Raw genomic sequence first — 26,294 nt, 5'->3', positions numbered from 1 at the left:
TTACAGATAATACTGAGACAGTTGAGGCCAAGCTGCATGTTTTTAAAGAATATCCAAAAGCTTATTAACACGGAACAGGAAGACTGACCACATCAAAAAACAAGACAAATACTTTCTATAAGCATTCTTATAACAATGTTATTAAACTATTTATGTACCTGTAAATTATATTTATGTATTTTACATTGCTTATTTTGTGTATAATAAATATACCATTATTAATTCCTGTCGTTTAATGACTTTGGTAGAAAACAAATGTTCGCTTGATTATGTGTACACTTTTAAAGTACCTACCATGTTTCTTCGCTTTTTACAAATTGCATTGCCTTTCATCGACCATAGCTAGGAATCTTTGACCTGCGTTTGTTGTTCTCGGATTAGGTTATATGGGGGCCTCCCCGCTATCAAAACTCCTTGATTTTGTTGTTATGAACATAATTCCACCTCAGACAATGATGATTCTCTAAGATCTAAGACGTTCCGTAGCGACCTACTTAACTGGTCACATTCAATGTTTCCAAATCTTTCGCCCTTCCACTGTTGGCATCTTCGTTATGGTCTTAGAACCAATAAGAAGAACTGAAATTAACTTGGCGCGGAGCCAGATCTTCTGATAGAGGCCTACATTATATTTGTCAGAAACGTAAACGTTAATATAAATATAATCAGTAATTATAAAAAATATAATTTAAGGGAAAAGTTTTTAATGTAGTCATTAACCAAATTCCAAAGTTTATTTAAATTACTGTCCACGTGCCTCTCGATAGTATTCATGCACATTACGCATTTCCGGTTCTCTTTATTGTTATGGGTTGTAAGATGAGACATAATGTTAAAAAATGGTCGTATGTATTTCGAATTGTTTAATTGAAGGTTAGTCATCTGATGGCTGACAAATCAGGTGTGTCATAAAAAATTTGATTACTAAAATAATTGTAGTAAAATATTGAATGCGAATAAAATGTAATTACATGTACGTAAATTTAAACAATACACTTTTAGTAGGTATATATAAAATTTATGAAAAGGAAGAGGTATTACAAAGCATTATGTAAATGCAGACAATAATTACCTTTGACCTTTTGCCTTTTACCGGGTATTTTAAAATTAGGCTCGCCAAAAACAAAGCCGGGCTGCTGTATTCTCAATAACACTGCATTGGTTAGTACATATTAATTTTATCTCGGATCTTTGTGCACAACCAGCTATGTCATTTTTTGAAATGAAAAAAAAAACGTACAAAATGAAGGAGCATTTTACTTGTCCAAATTTAAAAACATCTTTTATAAACATTTACCCTTGAAGCTCTTTTTTGATTTGGAGGTTTATAAAAACAGAATTTTTAATTATCTGAATAATTATTAAGAATTATTAGTTAAAATTGCACTTATTGTGAAAGGTTAGATAATATTTCAAAACAAATTTTGTTTTGATTATAAATGGTCCTTCAGCTTTGCATAACTTTTATCGTTTTTTAAATGATTTTACAAGAGATATATAGTATGTCGCCCCTATACCACTATATGTCATTGAAACACACTTCTTGCTTTAAAAGATGCTAAGAAAAAACTTTGTTTTCCAATGACATGTCATAATTTTTTAGAATAAAATTTAGAAATTTAACGTTATTTTTTTAACTTAACTTCACCGTCTCAAAATCAAAAGTTCTAAGAATAAATATTTATATAGAAAAAATATTAAATTTGGACAATGAGTACTATATTTTCTATTTTTTGACATGCTGTTGAGTTACTACACCCTATACAATACTTCCTTTGAAACATGTGTCAAACTTTGTACAGAGTGTCCCGAAATTCATGCAACAAAATTTTGTCATAGATTCTTAAAACAAATTTAGAGGATCCGTATTTTTTCTTTTTGCCCCCTCTTTCGGAGTTACAGCTCCCTGAAATCTGCCCCTAAGAAGTCTTTTTATATCTCAAAACCATGTTGTACGAGAATCACTAAATTTCACAGGGGTTTTATGTCATGTGGAATCTCACAGTGATACGCTTTTTAGCGAGAAACCCTCTTAAGACACTTTCGTGGGCCCTCTTGTCTTTGGAACCAGAAAAATTTGGTCACAAATTTGATTTTTTTTTAAATTATTAGTTAGCTAGAAAGCCATTGAATTTAGAAACTTTTTTATCTCTTGATATTTGTTTCGTAAAACGCAATGTTTTTGATGAAAATGGCGAATGGCGATATATGCATTCGATCACATTTTAACATTTTTCTCGAAAACATTGCCTTTTACGAAAAAAGTATCAAGAGACAAAAAGTTTCTAAATTTAATGGCTTTCTAGTGGACTGATAATTTTTAAGAAATTTAAATATGCGACCAAATTTTTTTGGCTCCAAAGTTAAGGGGGTCACGAAAAATTGTCTTAAGGGGGTTCCTCGCCAAAAAACATAGCACCATCAGATTCCACATGTCATAAAACCCCTGTGTACCAAATTTAGTGATTCTTGTACAACAGGGTTCTGAGATATAAGAAAAGATTATTCTTAGGAACGGACTTCAGGGTGCTATAACTCCGAAAGAGGGGGCCACTTGGCAAAAATAAGAAATACGGGTCTCCTAAATTTGTCCTAAGAATCTGTGACCAAATTTTGTTGCATAAATTTCGGGACACCCTGTATAAAGCTGGAGTTGAAGTAGACACTGAATTTTATAAATATAGTTGTCGATGTTACTGGACATATTACCGCTGTTTGTATTGTAAATTGTAGTTAAATAAAACTACTTTCTTATTATTTTAATCCAAATTGTAATTTAATAATTTTTTTTTTCTTCCAGTACGGCATACTTCTGCTGATCATTTTGATTTTGGAAATAACAGTAGGATGTTTGGCATTGATCTACAAGGCTAAGGTAGTCTATATTCTTTCTCTTTTATTATTAGGTCTAGTTTAATAAAAATCGCTTATATTGCGTTTTTGCAGGCTGAAGAGGAGACCAAGAACATTTTGAAATCGACACTTGTAAAGTATAACCAATCCGCGGAAAACGGCGACGCCATAACTGTGGCTTGGGATTCGTTGCAAGTTAGTTTACATTGTTGTGGCGTCGACAACTATACCGATTACCAGAAGAACGACGCTTGGGCTAGGGGGAACAAAATCGTCCCGGAATCCTGCTGCGTATTGGATGACGTTACTTCAGCGCCGTTAGCCCCAACTTGCACCACCGCACCGAACGACGTTAATTCTTATTACATGAAGGTAAAGCGATTAGTGTCAAAGTTAATAAGTAGGTAGTTCTAAATTGGCTTGTTTATGGACATCCCTCGAGGATGTGGGCAAACTTAAAAAAGAACCCTCAGATAAAAATAGGTAAAAAGACTTTGGCCCAGAAATGTACTGTTTCTGATACTTCAAATTTTCTGAAATAATTTTTTTTCTTTAAAATCTCAGGAATGCATAATAATAATTTTACATAATTTGGTACAGTAATACCTCAACTTACAAAAACATGTTCCATAGTAATTCCACAATTTATTTACTAGTGCCGTAGAGTTTTATCAACCTATTTATTAATCTCATTTTGAAGTGTCTCTGTAACATGTTTTTGAAGAAAAGAACTAATGTTGGAGTAAATTTCATAATAATTTATATATTTTTTTTATTTTACAGGAGAAACTACAGTTGTCTAACTTTTTTATTATTTTTTTTATCATATGGTTCACCCATAAACTCATTTGCTTATTTTTATGCGAGCATATATTCTCTTAAAGTTTGTGCCTTTTCTTTTGGGATTTCTTATACTAAAGAATTTGCTGCCTAAAATTTTCCCTCAAACTTATAAATAAAGGAAGAACAATTGGAAATATTACCAGTATGTTTAAAATCAGTTGTATATGTATTTTTCATATTACATTCCTTAATTTTTACAAATAACGTATTCAAAAAATTTATCAAGAAATTATCATACTGCAAATTTGTGGCTCCAAGTTAATAATAAATTACCAAATTTATTGGTCATATTTAAAAACATTAACTTTTAGAATAATAATCAATTTGATACCAAACCAGGGCACAATATAATACGAATTGGTAAAGATATAATAGAACAATGTTTGCTTTTAACATTCTTTTTCAGATGTTCCTAACCACTTCTTTAGAATGTGACAGTGTTTACGTCGAGTAATGTACGTGTTGCAGCATACTGCATATTATTCTATTTTTTTCATTAACCATTTTGTCGTTTATAACAGTAACTCAAAAAAATTAATCGAAAAATGTAGAATAATAAAAATAAAATAAACAGTGTACCTGAACATAAATATTCCTTACTTTTTGAAAAATATATTATATAAGTTTATTATAAATGCACGGTTTCAATCATTCAATGTGCCAAATTAAATTTCTAGTCACACTGAGATAGCAAGTTTTTACTTAAAGATCTGAGCTAGCATGTTTTCCAAGCTTAATTTGAGATAGCATGTTTCCAACCGAAATTTGAGATAGCATGTTTTCCGATAGAAATCTGAGATAGCATGTTTTCGTACTAAAGCGTCGACATATAAACCTATTTAAATATTTAAAATACAAACACCGATCAACATTGTAGAATGTAACTTATTGCTGCCTAAAAAATATTAAGAATCACCAAAACTGCCCGACAAATAAATTAGAATGAGTTCTGGTGTTTCCTATTTCTTTACCAATTTATATATAACGTATCTTCCAATACAAGTTGAGTAGTTTGTTGATTGATTAATGTAGTCAAAATTTGCTGAATGTATCTAAATAAAGATTAACATAGCAAATTACATATAATTTTTTTTTCAGGGCTGCTACAAAGCCGTAATAGACTGGATAATGACCAACTTAAACATCATAATTGGAATAGCGATTGGTTTCGGGGTTGTCGAAATCCTCGGCATATTCTTATCTTTCTGTTTAGCAAAATCTATAAACGGTTTCCGTAAATAAAGGAATATTAAACTGTTGCGATAACTCTTAATGGGATCAAACCTGAAGCCTACACCTAGGCTGTGATACAAACATTCAGATTTCTAGTCGTAATATTAAAATAAAAATTGATAGTAACAAAATGCAGCCTATATGGAACTATACTAATAACTGCTCATGTATATATATATATATATTTTTAGATAGGTGGCTATTATTCAGAATAAGATATTTACAGTCACTTTAGTGGTTTAAGAGATGTGCCACTGTTTTTCTATGTGTAGACATAGGATGTTTTTATTTGGTTGACTGAATGTTACTGAAAGGCTTTTAGCCCTAGTACCTGCTGAATAAATACATAGTAACATTCTGGGGACTGAAGCAACTGATATTCAATTTAAATCTCGGCTATGCGACTGTAAGTAACTTACAGGTTCCACAGAATTACCAATCCTGAAATGTTTGTGTCTGTTTTATATATTTTTTAATCCTTAAAATCGTAATATATTCTCAGTATTATTTTAGGTATTAAATATATAAGTAATATTACAAAGAGTTGTGCCTTTGTTGTGGTACTATTTTCTAAGATGTTGATTGGATTAAAATTGAAGTGTTCGGATCACTTATAAGGTGTTAACATTAGTTTTTGTAAGTGTTTTTAATTAGTTACTAAATCGCAAACAGAAATATATTTAATGTACAATTTTTGTTATACTTAGAAATGTAGATACATCACATTTGTAAAATAAAGAATAAATATAATGACCCATTTTAATTTAAAACTCCTTCCCTATGTTTCTTGAACTCGAGAGGATCTCATTTTACAAAGATTCATCCGGTAAGTATTTCAATTTGTAATGTTTATTGTCTTCAAATTTTAACTGAAAAACAAATTGAAGAAGTGTGATTTTGGGTTGATGAAGTTGACTACGAAAATTTTTGTGGACAAATATATATTTTTTTATTTTGTAAATAAGAAATAGTGCATGTCTGTATATAATTTATAACTTATTTTGTCTATCTAAAACTAAACTCAAAATGTTATTTAAAATATTAATATTTATATGCTCTTTGAATTGTAAAATACTTTAAGACGGTCCTGTGCTGTGTGATACATTTGAACTATTCAGTATACACAAAATTGTTTTATAGGCTAAAGTCACTGTTAACTAATGGCCGTCAGATTCGAAGCCAACTTCAGACGTAAAAAGAGTTTAATAGTGAATTTATGAGTGATTCAATTAAAATTGCTTCTTTCAAGTAATACTTAACATCGCATATTTTATATTAATTGACATATTAGTTCAGCAAATACATTTGCAAGAAACAAATGATAATTTGTGAAAGGATTTAAATGACGCGGGTAAATTAGTTCCGATCTTTATCACCAAGTTGGTGTCGCCTCTTCATAAAATAAAATGGTGAAATAAAAATGACAGCGTTTTTGTAAACTTAACCTGAGTGAGATTAGTTTGCAATAGATTTGTCAAATAATACATATATTAAAGAAATCATGTAAATTACATTTATAAAAAATATAGTGAGTGTTTAGATTGTCTACTTTAAGCAAGTTAGAGAAACGGAGAGTTTAAGTACAATGGCCCCTGTACCTTTAGAGGGGCTACAAACTCCTGTGGCTAATTCCGTTGCCCAGGGAGGACTAGGCGGACCTCAGGAAGGCAATAGAGGTGGAATGATGTCGCTTGCAATGCTTATTGACTTTATTGTGCAGCGAACCTATCATGAACTTACAGTGCTGGCGGAATTGTAAGTAGCTCTAATACTATATCTTTTCACTTAATTTACTTAAATATTTTGTATTAGGTTACCACGTAAGACTGATATGGAACGTAAAATTGAGATATATAATTTTGCTACTAGGACAAGACAACTATTTGTAAGACTTTTAGCTTTAGTGAAATGGGCTAACAGTGCATCGAAAGTTGAAAAATCAGCAGTAAGAATATCCTATTTATAGTTTATATTTTGAATAGTATAATTATTTATTCTAGCGAATAATGAGTTTCTTGGATAAACAGTCCTTACATTTTGTGGAAACTGCAGATATGTTGGCTAGAATGGCAAGAGAAACTTTGGTACAAGCACGTCTACCAAATTTTCACATACCGGCTGCTGTGGAGGTATTAACTACTGGTACTTATGGACGTCTGCCTGCTTGTATAAGGGAAAAGATTGTACCTCCCGATCCTATAACTCCAAGTGAAAAGCGTAACACATTGCTTCGGTTAAATCAAGTCATTCAGCATCGACTTGTTACTGGAAATTTGTTACCTCAAATGAAGAATCTTAAGGTAATATTAAGAAATCTCTTGTTTTTTTGAAATTGTTACATTTCATTTTTTTAATTTAGATTGAAAATGGCAGAGTAACTTTTCATGTTCAACACGAATTTGAGGTCGCCTTAACTGTCATGGGTGATGGTCCTAATATTCCTTGGAGATTACTTGAAATTGACATTTTAGTAGAGGATAAAGAAACTGGAGGTACATTTTTTCATCAACAAGTTGACACTTTTTCTATAGGGTTATTATTTTAGATGGAAAAGCGTTAGTCCACTCACTTCAAGTGCAATATATTCATCAACTGATACAAAGCCGATTGGTTGATAATCCCCAACCCTTAACAGAAGTCTACAATTGCTTACATTTCTTTTGTCAGTCGCTACAACTCGAGGTTTTATACTCTCAGACCTTGAGATTAATGAGGGATCGTCTTGACGATCACATTCATGTTGATGAATATATCCCTGGTAAATCTTTAACAGTTTCATATTGGCGGTAAGTGTAGGTATAGCGAGTCATCTTGGAATATTATTTGTAATTTTCTTTTCAGGGAGTTAACTAGCAAAGGTAAGGAGCAAGCTAATAAGGACCTGCGATCGGAACTAGGCTATAGATTGACTGTACAAGTTGATGTACACGATCCAGCGAGACCTTTAGCAGTTTTGCATATACCTTCCTTGGGAAATAAGGTAACCATTATTTTATGAAGAAATAATTATCTAAATTTATTAAAACATCTTATTTATTTAAGGAAAGTGAAATTGCCGATAGAGCCATAAGGTCCGAGGTGTTATCTATGGAGAGATTGTTAGTGCACACGATATATGTCAGAACTCGCAGCAGATTGGGTGATATAAAATTGGAACTTCAAGGAATGCTTAAGGATGTAGAATGTAAGTTATTTTCTGATATACTTGGTGTTTGGAAACTTGAGCAAATAATTTAAGAGACAGATTCTTTCTATCCATAAAAATAATTTTAAAAGTTTCTATGACATTTTTTCGAAAACTAAATATTATAGTACAGTCATTGAAGCACCGAATTCTTTGAAACTGAAATCAATAGTTTTTTAGTTATTCACGATTGAAAACTTGGAATTTTGAGTGGAAAAAAACGCTTTTTCAAATTATTTTTCGCAAATAACTCAAATACTACTCATTTTATTTAAAAAAGTGTAATCAACAAAAATGTAGTTTATAAATAAAGAAAATCCGTTTTTAAAAAGTGTAAGTCCTATACAAAGTGAAATATGGTTAGTGGAAGACTTGTTTTTTTTGGGGGGGGGAATACTTGAATCGATGTATTCAATGTCAAATAACAGAAAAAGGATTAATTTTACGTGTATAACGCTCCAGGAGTTTTTCAAAATGAGCACTTATAAAAGTTAATTAGAGCAAAATTGAAGGAATTATTGTCAAAAACAGATGAGTTGCTCATATTTTTTAAGGAAAAATGAGCAGTAAACACTACCATTTCCATCAGAATTAAAATTAGTCGTAGACCCTTTACATATAGTTTTGTTTTAGTGTTTTTCATGCGATCCTGAAGTTAGACCGGTTTAGAATGCGTATTTTTTTTTAATAATGTACGGTAAAAGTTAAAACGTATTTTTTATTCAAAAAAAATTGTCTTATTTATATAATAACTCTGAAACTATGAAAGATACGTAAAAAATTATAGACAACAAAAATGTAGCTTTTTTTTCAACAAATATTTTGCTTTTTTTTATTCCTATAGCATAAAAAATAAAGGAGATATTGCCGCTTGAAGTATCCATTTTAGTGAAAAAACGACCTGTCTCGAGCGCTTCGATCTTTTCCCTTTAAAAAACTAAGGACTTAAAAGGTTTTATATGCAAACGATCTTACAGCTCTTGAAATTATCTTTAAAATGCTTTTTTGTAGGATACTATAGCTTCAAAATTAACCGAGTTATGGTAAAAAAACTAATGACATTTTTTCGGAGCAATATTATACAAATAAAATAAGTAAAAAAATTTAGTGTGATTATTTATATGCAGCATGGCAATTTTTTTTATGATTGATTATATTTAAAAATCTATTATAATAAAAATATTTTACATTAATATTTGTAAAAGGGTAGTTTATAAGAATTGAAAATGGCAAAAGTAAAATATTGTTTCATAAACAATATAAGGGAATTTTTATTTTAAATTATTGCACAATTATAGTATTCCAAGATTTAAAACATATTTTTTTACCATTTGTGCTAAAGCACAGGGGTGATTTATAAGGGTTGAAAAGTGTTATGAGATACAAATTCTTTCATAAGCAATGAGAGAACTTTTATTTTAAATTATTGCACCGTTAAAGCATTCCAAGCGTTTAAAAAGTAATTTTTTATCATTTTTGTCAATACAGGAGTGGTTTTTAGGGGTTGAAAGGGAAAAATTATTTTATTAGCTACAGGGTAACTTCTATTTTAAATAATTGCACAATTTAATCATTCCAAATCTTTAAAAAGTAATTTTATTTTTTGCATAGGGTTAGTTTTTAAGGGTTAAATAAATGGTCGATAAGATCAAATATATCATAAAACATGTTCGAGAACATGGAACATTATTTAATCTTTGTGCTTGAACAAGATTTTTATCTATAAAATGCTTAAAACTTAATTTTTTCAATTTTTTTCACTTACGGGTAGTTTTTACCCCTAAAAAACAAAAAGCGTCAATCGGGCTTATGTCACTTTTGAACTTGAGCCTAAAATGGGCCTTATTCTAAATTTTCATGCAAATCTATGCAGTTTCAAAGAATTCGGAGGTTACAGCTGATTTTCAGCTTCAATTAGCTATTAGTTAGAAAGTTAATTCCAGGTTTTTTTTTGAATAATTTTTACTGTAACTTTTTTCAGCTAAGCAATTTTTTATAATATGAAAACAAAATGATAAAAATTGTAATTTGCAAGGGTTTAAATGTTTCCTATTAACTAAAATAATTGATCATAACTTTTTTATTTGTGATTTTTCAAAAACTAAAGAACGTAATATCAAAGAACATAAAAAAATTTAAGGGGTCTCTTACTCTAAGGCGATAGCATTAATTGTTTTAGCAAAAGAAAAACATGTTTTGGGGTAGCCCTTAAAACTAGTTTTAATTAAAATCTGCCAAACTATCTTTAATTAGGTACACAGGTAAATTTATAAAAAATGTGTAAATTAAAACTAATCTACAATACTATCATATTTATGAGTAAAATCGCCTCCTATATTTTTTATTCTTTTCAGACACTGCCTTATCCAAGTAAACAACTGTATCTATGTGTTTTTCAGGTAACTTACAGGGTTCCCCAGCAATATTATCCGTAGCAATACTCCAGCCCTGCCTAAGAGCTGAGCAATTACTTATTACCGTTGACACTCACACAGGTATGTTGCAGTGTCACGTGCCTCAGTACGATCCGCCTCTAATTCCAGACCTTAATAATGCACTGAACGGTGAACATTCAAAACTATCGTTTCTCATTGGAGAATTAAGGTAGCCAACTCAGAATAGTTCGTAACATTGTAGTAGTTGAAGGCAATTGTTATTGCAGATTTTGGATTACACAGCGAAGATGTGAAAAAACCCTACAACATTTACCAGCAACGGCTCACGAAAGGTTGCCGTTGATACATCAATCCGATCATCCCATCACGAAAATAGGAAGGCACCGAATGTACATCCAGCTACATAGGCATCCGAATGTGGTACTGGTAAGATTTTTTTCCACTTTTCGCCATTTGTAATTCTTCTGATGACTATTAATTTTTGACGTGGATATGTCTATACTCCAGGTACTAAACAGTAGGCAGTGAGTTTTAAATAAATCGAACCTAAGTCTTTATTACTTCTTAATGTAATAAAATAATTTTGTGTATTCTCTCCATGGAAATTTTAATGTGCCGTTCATTTTGAACTGCGTTCTTATAATATTATCACCCGCACTTGGAACGTTTATTGTAACAACTATTATTTTTATCTTGACTTATCACGTACAGTAAGAGAGACGGCTGATGCTACGTGGTGTGACTTCTTGGAGTTCCGCCCTAGCTCAGTTTTCAGCTGAGGCATGTCAGTGTGCGTCATAAGCGTATTAGTGGGAAAGAATGTTATTATTTTCACATTTTAGTTATTCCAATAAGTGTTGTCAAAAATGGAATTATGTATTAGTGGCCAATCTGATAATCAGGCTAGTTGTAAACGACCGAATTTAACAGCTCAAGAAAGTTGTGTGATAAACAGTGTGTAGAGAAATCGAGCACGGAACGCATGGAAATGTGCAATTATTTAACAAAAGTATATGCCAGAAGTGTTTATCATGTGTTAAAAAGTGATGAAAGTTTAGAAAAGCAAACTGTGTGAGGAAAATAAATGAAATTCAATTATGTTTTACTATTCAAAAAAGTCAATGAATCGGCCGCTCTGGTCATAAATTACTTTTAACCTTTAAAGTAAAACCCTACTTTAAAGTAAAAATCTTGCTTACAGATGGTTGAAGTGAATAGTTTGTAATCTACTAGTTGTTCAGTAGCTCCTATGAATAGCTCCCCAATGTCTTTTCTTTCAGATAGTAGAGTTAAACGAAAAGGAAAATAGTCCTTGTGAAATAGACTGTTCATTTTTTATGGCCGTGGTAAAACACTCTGGTGTAGAGGATAATTCTGCTGATGATAACATGGAAACAGAAATGCCCAAAGCATTCCTAAAGGTTCAAACTCTAATAGAATTTGATACATTTGTTGCCACACATGGACCGTTCACTAGTATCGATGGTAAGTAAAAATATGTATTACTTATGTATGCTGCGGATTGATTCAATCTTTTATTAAACTTAAGGGAAATGTATGAAATATTAGAAAAGTTATTTTTCCCTTATATTTTCCAAAAGTTTGTTTCATTTTTGGGATTTATACAGAATATTTTTAATACAAATTTTCAGTTTTATCTTTATCATAGAAAAGGGGGAAGGTAGATATATGTATTTATTTAAAATAAAATAATTATACAGGGTTACAAATTTTTAATTGTCCTATGCAGGTATCTTTCTTATTTTAAGAGATAAAGAAATGATTAAATGAGAAAAAATGAGTATAATTTTATGCTATTTTTCAGTTTTATCTTTATCATAGAAAAGGGGGAAGGTAGATATATGTATTTATTTAAAATAAAATAATTATACAGGGTTACAAATTTTTAATTGTCCAATGCAGGTATCTTTCTTATTTTAAGAGATAAAGAAATGATTAAATGAGAAAAAATGAGTATAATTTTATGCTATTTCTTTTTTTAGTCATATTTCACTTGTTTTTCAATATTGAATTGTGTTTTTTCTATAAATTATTTTAATTTTTCTATAACAAAAACAAGAGCAATGAACAAAACAGCATATATAAAGCAAAAATTAAATGGGAAATAGAAATTTTATCACAAATGTTGGAAGTGCATACCCAGTGGCATAGCAATGGGCTCTCTGGGCCCATGCACAAAGTATATAAAAGGCCCTTCTCTTCCAGAAATTCCAAAAATAAAGTAAATTAAAAATAAACGTCTATGTGTGTACTGTAATATCCTTATTTCGATAAAAATAAAAAACAATAAAAATAAATAAAACCCTCCTATTACAGTGAAAATCAAAATAATTGTACTTTTAAAGACAAAAGCAAAACTAAGTCATGCAAAATAACCAAATGTTATGTTTGCTTTAGTTTATATTTTTTAGAACAAGAAAATAAAGATTTGACCAAGATTGTTTCCGTGGTACCTAACCAAAAGATGATACGGTGTGAGAAATTATTGTAACAGTCAGAATATTAATTTAAGCAAGACTTTATTCTAATCACAGATCAATTATTAAAATTGCACTTTCCGAGCCTTAATAATAGAAAACTTACTAATTTTTTAGGCTTTTTGTTTTTTTTTGTTTATATATTGCCAAAACTCTATTCTACGTCTACCGAGTGGCCGAGAATCAGAAGTTGTAAATAATTTTGTATAACAAACTGTTACTACTTTTTGGTAATTTACGTGTTCCTAAAATTTGATAAATAAAATCCATCGATCCAATACACAATTTCATTGTTTGCGTTAGGTTCTTGTGATTCTGACCATACCGAGCCAAACGTTCTAAAAAGAAAGGGAGGTATGAAGCCCGAATCTGCAACACGCAGGTCCAAACAACCCGCCTATTTTGTGGCGGAATTAGCCCATGTTGTGGCTATGTGCGATGAAAGACTACCTTTTGTCACTTTAGCTAACGAAGTAAGTTTCAATATTAAAGATTTAAATTGCAGTCGTAACGAAATATTTTTTTTAGCTGACGAAAAGGAACGTGTTTCATCAGGGCCTGCAGGTGGAAGCCAATGCTACCGGCTTGGTGCTAAAACTTATCCAGTTGCCATCTCCCACGAAAGAAATTGGTATTTCCCCCGCTTGGCATGCTCTGCTGAAGAGGCTTTTATCGGTTTCTATTCGCGTTTTGAGTAAGGGGGTTCTTAAAAGTTGGATGGTAGAGTTTGTTTTCTATTCGACACCACTCTCGAGTACTCATCCCAAAGAACAAGGTGAGTAAAATATTAGATGATTTTTCGTGTTTGCGTTTTTATTCTGTCATATGTATTGTTACTTAAAAAATTTACATTAGGTTCGTTAGATAATATTTAAATCACATCTCTTGGTTCATATACATTTTTCATATCACACACCAGAAATTTAACAATGAAAACACAAACACATCATACTCATACACTTACATCACACAAGACACTTCATTAAATACAATGATTTTAAATTTTATTACAAAAATAAACTTGATGAAACAACATTGCACTATACAAGTTCTATTTCTATTCCATCACCACGGTAGCGTAGTTGGTCTAGCATGTGGTGGCAAGCATTTCTCGGCCAGGATAATGGGTGTTTGTCCGCGTTTTTCCAAGTATAGCTCCCTTCCCCACAGGCTTTGGATTTGGGGGTTATCTCATTTCTGTGGTGTGTTTTTTTTTATAAAAACTAACGCTTCATGCGGAAAGTCCAAAAATTACCTACTGTATTACACTTTCTCTCAAACCAATAAACTGAAAACTAAAATAAATGTAATAGAATTAATCAGTGGGATATGTTTGTTTATTATCTGTCTAGTACCCTATTGTCATATCACATCAGGTGGATTAATATGTAGTTCATATAAAGTAGGTCAATGTCACAGACGATACTAAATTCACAAACTAAACACAGTGCTTTAAAAAATATTAACAAATAATTTTTATTAAAACTTGAAATAATTTAAAAAACAGACAATTGTGCTCTATGAGAAACCTGGATTGGTGTTCATACACTGGTTGGGTGGGTCCTGCTAGGCGGCCTGATGTATGGTCCAGTTTAGTTCCAGAAATTTTGAAGGGGTTGAAGGGCTGAAAATGATTTTGATAAGTTAGGTCATTTAGGGGTGTGAGTTTAATATTCCTAGGATGTTTTTGTTTTCGCCATTTTTTGGAAAGTGTGCCAAAAAATTGTGACACTTCTTGCACTCGTTGGCGACTTTGGGGAGAAAGCAGCATATGTTGTCAAATTGTTACAATATGTGCAGTTGTCATGGGACACCCTGTATTATTTCGATTTATAACTGCAGGCTCCAGACGTCCGATATACTTCCAATACGAGATGGCCACAATCGACTGCACTTCAAAAACCGTCGACTCCCTCTTGAGCGACTGGAGCCAAATCGTGCACCTCTACACTATCGTACACGATTTAAGTGAATATTTAAAAATAGGTAAGCAAAATTTACTGTCCCCATTACCGAATCCATAATGATTAACTGTTTTCAGACAAATACAGCTTCCTCTCAAATATGTTCTGCATAAAATCGTACAATTACAGCAAGCTAATTCTATGCTATGGTCCCGACAAGGGAGCGATGGTCTCAGTCACGTGGAATAACAATGACAAAATTTTTAAACTAGCATTTGGGGCTACGAATAACTCCCTCAATGCTCATTCTTTGATACAGGAGCAGCTAGAATCTCATTTAAACGAACACAGAAACTTGGCCCAGATAGTGCAGCTATTGCACGAAACTTACGAGCCTCTCTTGTCAATAAGCAAATTACCTACTATTCCTCAACTCGGAATACATAATACTGTAAGTCTAATAGATTATTATTTTTTTTATTTTTAAAATCTTGTTCTATGGCCAATTTCAAAATTTTTGGGTGGGGTTTCTCATATATTCAAAGGAGATAAATTGTCTTAAGCTCTATTTTTGAGAAAAATTGACCGACAAAATCTGCATTTTGATATATTCATTCATATTTTGTTTTTATAAAAAAAGAATTTTTTTACTACTTTTTTTGCATAGATTTCAGTGGTGTACGTGATATTTTTCTTGGAAAATATGTGAATCTCCTAGAAAGTGTACAAATCGACCCATCCTGGACTTATACTTATTTTCAGAGACCTCAAGTACCAGTACAAACTTTCACGATAATGCCCCAGTCTTGCACCTTGATCCGTTTAGCCTACCAGGGCATGTACTGTTTAGAGCTCAGAATCCGTGGCGCTGGATTGGTGTCTTTACGTGACGGTGCTTACAGCAGATTTGATCGCAGCAATGTGGTAGATGTCTTCTCGCCTACCCAAGGTTTAAAGGCGTTCTTATCGAAGTATGTTGATGAGACGGCTGTGTTTAGGAGGCGATCCCAGTCGGAAGACGACAATCCTCCCTCTCCAATGGAAGTAGAAGGAAGTGGATTTCTTGGTAAGTGAACGAAACATATCGTTGGTTTTTAAAGGTGTTAGTTTAGTAGCTTCTTAGGGTTATGAAAGACTTTTATTTTCTTGGGTCATGTCAATATTTTCAAGGTACAAGTTAAAAAATACAGTATGTATAAAAAATCGGGAATGTTAAGTGTGAAACAAAAATGAAATATGTTTTTGAGACGGTTTTTAATGATTTTTAAAAATTTTGTGCTGAATTTTTGAGTTGACGTCATGATCAGTTTTTAAGTAATACTTTCCAATTCTCTCATCAAAGTTTATACCACTTACATATTTAAACAAATTGAAGCTCCAATCAAAACTTTCGAAGTTACAAGTCAAAGTAAAAAAAAACAGTATGTAACAAAAATCGGGAATGTTGAGTGTGGAACATAAATGAATACATTTTTTAGTTTTTTTCGAACAATTTTGTAAAATTTTTCATTTTTTTTACTGGCATGATAATTTTTTAAATAGGATCCTCCAGTTTTCTTATCAACATTTACTAGAACTTGTCTAAATAGGCTGATACACCATAAGCTGGTCTGACGTTTGGAAATTATGTGTTAGTTTTACCCTGAATCCTTTTTTTCTTCTGAGAACATAGGAATCGTAATTTACAAAAAAACATCATTTTAATTTTAATTGTGACTAAAATAATTGTAATTGTGACAAAAAAACGTTAATTGCAATAATTATTATGTAATATGTTCAAACCGAGTACAATTTGTTGCCTGGTAGTACCTTTAAGAAATTCGCTTTGTATATTTTTTATTATTTTGGGAGAAAGAGCGACTCCGAAAATCCTCCATTTGCTCGCTGGACCTCGAAGTGAAAAGTGCTAGGGCGGCCAGTTGCTCAAACCTTTATATTTTTTCAATCACAACTCTCTTGCAGCCAAACGTGCCACCTATCATCCCCCCTGTACTAGATTGTTATATTCGTAATCAGCGACCCGAAAACCTAAGTAACCACCTTGACCTTGATGATAGACCATCTAAGAAACAGCGATTCTTAAAGGTCTAAAGTGATATGCTCGATACATAAGATTACGAGTATTATGACATGTATCACTCATATCTCCGAAACCAAAGCGGAACTCATCGTGAAACTTTCTCAGTAACACGTTCTAATGATGTACAATAACTTAGCGCTAAATTTTTAACGAATTACGAGTTTGCCAAAATGGGCGATTTTTGGGTTGTTTTTGGAGTCACTCCTTATTTGTCCCAAGTGTGATCACGTTTTTCGAATCTTCTACATCGTCCAAACATGACAAGAGGTATCGAGATCGATACTGTCAGGTCCAAGAAACCGACATGTTTTGAGTGTAGGTGAAATATAACCTCTAAAATATATGTCCTTAAATTTCATTGCTACTCAATGTTTAACGGTACAAAGCATTGCTTTCTACCTACTGACATAGACGGGATTTCGTCTAAATCATTGAGGGGGCAAACATCTCTCGAACCCCACACCCCCTAAAAGAAAAACTCAGAGAGATTGCAATTGCCCCCCCTCAATCCCACCTATGTCTACTGATACAGTGAAAGCTCCTAAAATTAAAACAAAATCCTCTAAGCTGATATTTTGTTAAAATGTAGAGTATATCAGAAATATAGTTTTTTTTTAATATAGATTCTGTAATTTTAAATAAATTAATGTACCTAATTTGAATAAAACCCCAACAAAAATTTCTTTGGTAAATTTTCAGTTATTTATTTTATTGGACAAGTTACAATTAAATAACAAATTACCAATATTTCCTCCATCACCCCCTCCCACAATATAATCATTTTCAGCCTCAGTGCTATTTTTAAAATCATATGTTGCATAATTGAAACGAAGATGGCAAAATATTTAAATATGTAATTTTACATTTTACTTATTCGTGTTTCAAAAATTTTTTTTATCCTTAATTAAACTATTTTTCCCCCTAAAGAAAAAAACCGATACAATTTCTTTACCTCTAAAATTAGTGGAAGAACCCCTAAGTTGGCTACACTATCTGTAAGTGCTATAAAATTGGAAATCAGAAAATTCTTAATTAATAACTTAATCGAATTTAATGTAGTATTTTTTTGACTTCCCACTTTTTTCTCACTTAAACTTGTTCCTTGCTCAGAAATTACTTGTAACCCGGAAATTATCATTTGTATGTCAGTAAAATTTAAAAAATTTATTTTATGGCTCTTTCACCCTTGTGTACAAGTTACTACTAATTCCTATCATTTTTTTTTTACTAATGACGTGCCGACATCTATTGTACGATTTTCATTTCAGGTCATCACCGGGGTCCACAGTCTCCGGCAGGTCAACGTGAACCCGGCCTTCGTTTTCATCCTCCTCTAACTCCACCCTCGGGTTCAAACCCTCATACACCCGCAAGTCCTCACACTTCCAGCATGAATCAACCCACTACTCATACCAGTTTCGGTTCCAGTCCAGCCACTTCCTTCAATTTAGCTTCCCCTACGTCCCTACCAACAAACATCAATCCCAGTCCAATGCCCCATCCTAGCCCAAGTGGTTTGGTAGCTAATTCCCCCCTAAATCCACAATTGGCTAGTCCCGGTGGACTTCTTAGTAATTCTTCGCCAGGACCGCAGCCTACGAGTCTCCCAGGTCATTCTCCCGTGAGCAGTTTTATACCAACAGGTGAGTGTACATGATTGTGTGCAATGTATATATACGAGGGTTGATCAATAAGTACCCGTGTTGGGAATGAAAATGCAAATTTTTCACAATTTTTTTTATTTTTCAACGTAATATCCTTTTATGTCCCATTTCTTTAACCTCTCCAAAATATACGATTTATCAAACTCTTCAAAATATGCTTCTGTCTTGGTGATAACCTTCTTGTTTGAGCCGAATTTTTTTCTCCAAAGCCATGTTTTTTTGTTGAGGAACAGGAAAAAGTCGCAGGGAGTCAGGTCGGCTGAGTACTATGGGTATAGTAGCAATTTGTTGCAGTTCATGCAATTTGGCTTTGACCATTTCGGATGAATATGCCAAATGGGGTCATGTCTCCATCTATTTCTTATGGAATCCGTCCAATAATTCACTGTCGTACTGCCCCATGATCGTTCTTCCTTTCTGCATAAAGTCCAAGAGTATTATTCCCTTCAAATCGTGGCCAAGACCTTTCCGGCCAATGCCTTCTTCGGAGCAAATTCACCCGGAAGAATCCATCGTTTTAACTGTTACTTGGTCTCTGGCATATAATAGTGTATCCAGGTTTCATTATCAGTGATGGCTCAACGCAGAAACTCCTGCGAATTTCGCTTAAAAAGGTCCAAACGCTGCTTCAACATTGAGAGCCCTATCCACCTTGTCCACCATGAATAATCGCGGCACCCATTGGGCCAACACCTTTCTCACATTTAATTTATCATGTGAAATATTGATTGCCCTTCCATACGAGACGCCTATGGACTCCGCTACTTCGTACTCTTTAGTTCGGTGATCAGCGTGAATCATCTTAGACGTTTTCAATGATTTCCTCGGTAACCATGTGTGCCGGCCGTCCTGGCTGCTCCTTATCAAAAACAGATATATGACTACATTTAAATTGGTTAAACCAATATCTCACGGTTGTAATAGATATTGTATAGTCTCCATAGACAGCATCCAACTTCGCTTTTATTTCTTCACATCAGTTACGAATTGATATTGCTCTTTTTCCATTTTATCGAGAAACATAAAACACGTGTGATACAACTGGTTGTCAAATAAAAACTAACCTATGATCAGTCTTCTTCTTCTTCTATATGAATCAGTCTAAAATTTAGTATGATGTCATTTGACATATACACAAGTACATGATGATAATGTCAACTTCCCTCAGCAATGCCACTTGTCTTCAAACACGGGTACTTATTGATTGACCCTCATAATGGGTAATGGGTAAAAATTAATTTAATAGGCATAGTTTGGCCAACTAGACATTTAAAATTCCTTCCGATGTAATGGCCCATACTGATGCATAAAATAGACAAAATGAATCGCTACCAAGTGGATATGGGTCCATTTTTTTCTGACTTTATTTCCATATGTTTTTAAAAATTATTTATGAATAGAATCATCTATAAAATTGTTTGCTCATATCGCACCCCCGCAAAAAAAGAGTGACTAGTTCTTTCTTTCACAAAAGCGTCATATTTTTATTTGAACTATTACTCGCTAGATGGCAGAAGTGACACTTGTATTTTGTGGTAGGTAGGAGTTAATTAAGTACTTTAACACAGTTTTTCTCAAAACCATTTTTTTTGAGTTGTGACTCCTTTCTAGGGGAGGTGCGATATACGCTTTTGTTCAATTTCCGTGATAATATTACAGGTCATACGGACGGCAGCCCATTTCCTTCTCAAAGCATGTCGTCTCCTGCCGCCTCAAACTGGCCTGGGTCACCCGGTATGCCCAGACCGTCTCCAGCACGGCCAGGACAATCTCCCGGAGGTCACTCCATCATGCACAGCCCACAGCAGTCTGATCTCAAGATCGGCAGTCACTTGTCGAGGGTGCTGCCTCAACGTTCGTGGGCAGGTGCCGTACCGACGTTGCTCACTCACGAAGCACTCGAGATTCTCTGCTGTCCGTCACCTCATCCACAGATGCTTCCCGGACCAGAATTGGCTCCTTTGGAGAGGTTCCTCGGTTGCGTGTATATGAGGAGGCAGCTGCATCGATTCATCCACAATGAAAACTATGTAAGTTGTTCTTGGCCTTTTTAAAAATATTGTTATTATAAGGTTAGGATGGAATGGGTCAAAATTAACATGACACGTTCATTGCCAGAGGACGCTTATAAGCGTCCAAGTGACTTGTGCATGAGTGTTTTTTACAAGAACTTATAAAACAGATAATAGGTCCAAATTGCCAGAATTCTTTGCTATGCTCACAATGTTACCGTTTTATATTTCGGGAATAGAGAACAAAAAAGAAATTAATCATGGTACCTTTATTGTTTTTCAAAACATTTTCCATGAAGATCAATACACTTTTGCATATGCTTGAACCAATCTTTGAAACACTTTTTCCATTCCGATTGAGGTCCCTCCAAAACATACATTTATAACGCATCAACCGCTTCATGCATTGAAGAACGTTAACCTTGTAATTTATTTTTGATATGCGAAAATAAAAAAAGTCATAGGGTGCCAAATCAGGGCTGTATGGTGGATGACTTATCAATTTGACTTTTTCAAGTCTCAGAAAGTGTCTTGTTTGTGCCGATATGTGAAAGCTCGCAATGTCCTAATGGAGAATGATGCGTATTCGGCGGTTGGTTTCCCTTATTTTTCCAAAGATTTCTGGCAAACAAATGGTTGTATAGAATTGACTGTCCAATGTTGCACTAATGGTACACGATGCAGTATTGGTACAGGGACACATGTCCTGTTTTCCAAAAAAAAATGACCATTTGCTTAGAAATGTTTCGTGTGCGAACAACTTTTGTTGGATTTGGCTCATCTTGAAATTCCCTACTGTTTACTTTAAAGCTCATACTCGTACATCTATGATTCATCACCTCTTATGATGTTATAATCATGTTTTGAAGCACCGTGATCATATTTCTTGTGCATTTGTCCACCAATCAACAAGCCTTTTTTTGAGTGTTTGTCAAATACGAGGTTGTATCAAATATAAACGGGATTCGTTTTGTAAAAAATTCTAACTTTATTTAATTAAATCTAAAAACATATATTATTTTTCTACATAGTCCTCCACCCTAGAAATACATTTTTCCCATCGGATTGAGAGCTTTTTTATTCCATCGTCGTAGAAACTCTTCGAACGTTGTTGTCCTCCAAGCGCTTGTTTGAGGGGTCTAAAAAGATGGAAATCGCAAGGGGACAAGGCGGGGTATATTGCGGATGTTCCAGCGTTTCCCAGCCTAATGCATCCAGTTTTTGCCTTGTGGCATTGGCCGCATGTGGCCTGGCGTTGTCATGCAAAAGAATGACACTTCTTACCGATTGCTTCTTCCTTTTCCTTCGAAATGATAATTTGGCGGCATACAGTAATTCACAATAATATTGTGCATTAATGGTTCGTCGATCATGGAGAACGTTAACGTGAAAAGCACCTTGCCGGTCAAAAAATACTGTTGCCATTGCCTTTCCGGCTGACAAGCGCATCTTTGCCTTCACCGGTCACCTCTCGCCGCTTTTTCTCCACTCCATACTCAGATGCTTCGACTCGAGCGTGTAGTGGTGCATCCAAGTTTTGTCACAGGTGACTATGCGATTCAAAAAAGCTTCACCCCTTGCTGGAATCGATTAGTGTCGCTGCGGAATCTCCAATCGATGTTGCTTGTATTCCTCTGATTACAGATGGGGAACCTATCTTTCAGACACTTCTCAAGCCTCTCAACAATTTCCCAGAGAGTTATGTGGCGATTTCCCTCCATGAGTTTTTGGACCGCCTCAATGTTGGCTTTGGTCACATTTGTCCTTAGGCGGCGCGCGTGGCTCTCGTTCTCGACCTTTCCACGCCCTCCAGAAAATTCTTTATGCAAATACACGAGTTCTTGACAGGGTGTTGTCCCCGAACTGTACCTGCAATCGCCGCAAAATTTCGTTTGGATTCACCCCCTCCATAGCCAAAAACTTAATTATAATCCGTTGCTCCAAGGAGACATGCACTTCTGTCTCGCTCATCGTTTCTTTGCATACTAAAGGGACCCAAGCGAATTGTGGTCAGTTCTCCCCATTCCCTAATGGTACAGGCTATCTGCGCATCAACTCCTTCAAGGTCAAGGACCTCTCCGTAATTTAAAAAAAAAATCAGTCCCGTTTATATTTGATACACCCTCGTAATATGGGTTCCAGCGTAAACGAATTTTTTGGTGGTCAATCATGCAACATTGAATGTATGTTTGTAACACTAATGCTCAAGGATGCCTCAATCTCATGATAAGTCACGTGACGATCTTGCAACATTAGTTCACACACAGTATCAATGTTTTCATGAACAAGTTCTTCACGAAATTCGTCATTGAGCGAACCACGGCCACGATTGAATTCTGTATACCACCTTCCGTATACCGTATACATGATGCTTCATCGCCAAAAGTCAAATTAAGTTCATATATGCACTGTGGTTTGAGATAATCCGCATCGGAAATTTTATAAAAAATCCATCGTCAGTCAAAACATGGAATTAAGTTGTGAACATTTTTGTGCAATTATTGCTTATAAAATCGCATGGAAATTAATTTTTCAAGTCACTGAACAACACAAATAGCGCCTGTACATCAGAAAGTTCTTAGTAAATATACTGACAAAAAGTCGAACTTTGTGATAGAGACATCAGTTGACAGATGGCAGCACCAGGTTCATCCATCTCGTATTTGGCATTGCTAAAATGAAATCTCTTTGTCTTTAAACAACCTTTACAAGCAGTTTTTATTCGCTTTACGTTCTTGATGTTTTATATCTGGAAATAGTGTAGCGAGAATATTGTGATTGTAATTATTTTCTATTCTTTTCATTTAATAATTTGATTATGAATTTATGCTGATTTTTGCCTTTTCAGCTTACAGCGATTCCCAACACCGAACCGGGTGTTATCCATTTCAAAGTCGCCGAAACGTTACAATGCCGCATTGGCCTGAACACACAGCACTTGCAAAGTTTGCACCTGAAGATAACCCCATTACCCGAGCACAAAGACGTATGGTCTCAAGAAGAACTACAGGTAAAGCGTTAATTTAACCCAATAAATTTTCATGTACTTTATTGTATTTTGTTTTACGAAGATTTTGGAAAAATTCTTCGATACCCGAGCAGCTGCGCCACCGTATAAACCAACGTCTATGTTCACGTTCTGTAACATGCTCAATGTACCCGTGAACGTCCTCAAAGACTTTATACAAATTATGAAGTTGGAGCTCATGCCGGGCCTTGTGCAGTCCCAGGGAATGAAGTGGTCAGTACAGTGGATGCTGAGGGTGCCACCTTCTGCACCTCCCATCGTCCCGACTGGAATGACTGGAGTGCTGGCGTTCAAGGCGAAAGTGTTGTTCTTTGTAAGTACATCTACTAAATTTTAAGTTTTCTTTTTTCTTCTATATAGCCAGTACAGGCTCCTACAGTCTCCCCATCCCGATAGACCGCCATACCCCAGTTTATAAGCTCACGATTTATGCAAAATTCTTCTCTTGGTACCGTAGGTTTATCCGAGTTATAATCCGGGCGAATTAGACCAAACACATAGCTGTTTAAAAAATCGGGCCTAACTCGAATTTTATGGGCTTAAAATTAAGTAAAAAATACACAGAATGAAAGCCTAAATTTGTGTATTTGTAGAGGTCGAGCGTCATATCGTTTATAAGAAAAGAAAAAAAATTATTGCTCTTTTTTCAGTTTTTTGCTTAAGTATATCTCCGAAAATAAGCCTCTAATCGACATGAGGTATTCTTATCAATTTTCTTCTTGAGGAAATTTGCTACAAGGATAGGCTTTTGCGAAAACTCTCAAAAATTTTTTTACAAAATTAACAGTCAAAAAAAAAATGTGCAAAATTTTCAGAATTAAATATAAAGAACAAATTTGACTGAAATTGGATGAAGCTACAGGAAAAGATAACCGTTGGGGTGCTCAACAAATATCCACAATTCGGACCATGAATTTCAAAATGGCGGCCTATTGCAAACTTATGAAGTCGTAAACGTGAGTGTGTGTATATTTTCTGCCCAACTCAAGATATCGAAATTTTGTAGAAAAGGTTCGAAAGGAAATTACATTATCTCACCACATCTGTGCAAATTTCAGATTTTTAAGTTGCAAAATAAAAAAATTATTAACAAAAAACCAAAAAAAAAAAAAACTAACTAGGTTCCTTATCTCGGCAATTTTTTAATATACAGATTTCAAACCAATTGTATCAAATAGTGCTTAAAAAAAACATGAATTAAGAAAAAAATAGCTCTTTGATCCGACCAATAGGAGCCGAGATATATTTTTTTTCTTTAAAGGGTATTTTGGCTGTTCTATTTAATATTTTGTAATAAACTTGAGCTCGTTGTAAAGTAGAAGACTTCCTTTATACACATACTTTTTTTTAATGGATTCGACCAAGAAGTGACCAAGTAAACGTTCGTTAAAGACGCATGACCCGCGCGGCGGCCGGCGCGGCTGACCGGTAGCCAAGAGGGGGGAGTGCTGTGACGTCATAGTGCCCATGCTGCGCTCAACTTCTCAAAATTTTTATTTTTACTTAAAAATGGATTGCGGCACTTAGAAAGTAGCTACCGCGATACTTTTTTTTAAATCAACTTATTTTTTTCCGCTCTTTTGAATGGTGTAAGCAAAAGTCTGAAAGTCATCGCCAGGTCCAGAAAAATACATTTTTATTGACTTTTCACGTTTTCTTTTGTAATTTCATTGTGCTTTCGATATTTTGAAAAGTAAATTTTTTTTACGTATTTAAAAACAAGTCAATTATTTCTTTGAAAGAAAAAATGATGAATGAATGAAAATTCTAGACATTATTTACGCAATAAGTGTAACAGTTAATTTTGAGCCAATATTTTATATGTCGACCTCTTCTGACCACGGTAAATTTTCATTCATTCATCATTTTTTCTTTCAAAGAAATAACTGACTTGTTTTTAAATATGTTAAAAGACAAAACTTTCCCCATTTTGGAAATACCCTTTGATGGCAAATGTGCGTTTTTCACCCGACCAAGTATCCATGATAAATAACTAACTTCTCACTCTCTAGATTCACAACGTGGACAGCACTAGTCCTCCTCACCTCTACTTTTTCTGTAGTGGCGTTTCTAAATCGTCCCGTTTCATTGACTCACTACTACTACTATTGTACTATTTCACAATGTAGCAAAATAACAATTTTCTTTTCAGTTGCAAATAACAAGAATAGGCATCCAATACCCACCCAACATGGAGCCCCCCTCGATAGTTCTTCCCCTGATATACGACATTGGGGCGAACGTTACACAGCTGGCTGAGAAACGTGAAACAGGACCCGTACCCGCCATGACCGCAGCAAGTCAGCTACTAAAACACTTCAGTCAGTTCCAGCCAAATATGTCGGAATGTTCTGTTTTCCCCGCAATTCGAGAGCTGCTCTTAAATCTTACTTTGCCTTCGGAACCCCAACAGCCAAGTCCGGCTCCCGGAGGGGTACAGCAAATACAATCCCCAGCTATGCAAATGCCAGGACAGGGTGGCCAACCGGGTTATGCCGTTAACATGCCGATGGGCATGATGGGACCTCAGTAATTTATTTAAATATTTGTTACATACTCTCGTATACTTGTAAATATTTTTTGAATAAAAATATGATTT

The 26,294-nt window shown here is 34.1% G+C and overlaps 2 protein-coding genes across 2 annotated transcripts in view; both read left to right on the top strand.

Moving 5' to 3' along the window:
* Window positions 1-5,668, top strand: part of LOC108915011 (tetraspanin-1) — a 52,998-nt gene extending 47,330 nt beyond the window's left edge. Inside the window, exons 5-7 of the mRNA XM_018720962.1 lie at window positions 2,801-2,875; window positions 2,947-3,225; window positions 4,795-5,668. Coding sequence (XP_018576478.1) covers window positions 2,801-2,875; window positions 2,947-3,225; window positions 4,795-4,938 — 498 coding nt within the window. The 3' untranslated portion in view covers window positions 4,939-5,668. The remainder of the gene's footprint in view (window positions 1-2,800; window positions 2,876-2,946; window positions 3,226-4,794) is intronic.
* Window positions 5,669-6,346: 678 nt separating this feature from the next.
* On the top strand, window positions 6,347-26,294 carry LOC108914992 (mediator of RNA polymerase II transcription subunit 14). The gene is made up of 20 exons (XM_018720934.1): window positions 6,347-6,684; window positions 6,742-6,874; window positions 6,930-7,229; window positions 7,289-7,421; window positions 7,475-7,715; window positions 7,771-7,909; window positions 7,972-8,113; window positions 10,513-10,717; window positions 10,776-10,935; window positions 11,790-11,994; window positions 13,311-13,480; window positions 13,536-13,782; window positions 14,850-14,993; window positions 15,049-15,362; window positions 15,674-15,977; window positions 18,260-18,634; window positions 20,315-20,685; window positions 23,516-23,677; window positions 23,739-24,008; window positions 25,848-26,294. Exons 1-20 carry the CDS (start codon window positions 6,515-6,517, stop codon window positions 26,226-26,228), a joined length of 4,566 nt encoding a protein of 1,521 aa, XP_018576450.1. The 5' UTR covers window positions 6,347-6,514; the 3' UTR covers window positions 26,229-26,294.

This window comes from Anoplophora glabripennis, unplaced genomic scaffold, assembly GCF_000390285.2.
Source record: "Anoplophora glabripennis isolate ALB-LARVAE unplaced genomic scaffold, Agla_2.0 scaffold19, whole genome shotgun sequence".
Lineage (NCBI taxonomy): Eukaryota > Metazoa > Arthropoda > Insecta > Coleoptera > Cerambycidae > Anoplophora > Anoplophora glabripennis.
Note: the sequence above shows the minus strand (reverse complement) of the source record. Positions and strands in the feature narration are given on the sequence as shown.

Bases quoted from the DNA above. Each gene is read 5' to 3' on its own strand.
- LOC108914992 (XM_018720934.1), top strand. From the start codon at position 6,515: ATGGCCCCTGTACCTTTAGAGGGGCTACAAACTCCTGTGGCTAATTCC. The intron at 6,875-6,929 runs GTAAGAATATCC...TATTTATTCTAG, and splicing joins CGAAAGTTGAAAAATCAGCA to CGAATAATGAGTTTCTTGGA. The intron at 15,363-15,673 runs GTAAGTCTAATA...ACTTATTTTCAG, and splicing joins AACTCGGAATACATAATACT to AGACCTCAAGTACCAGTACA.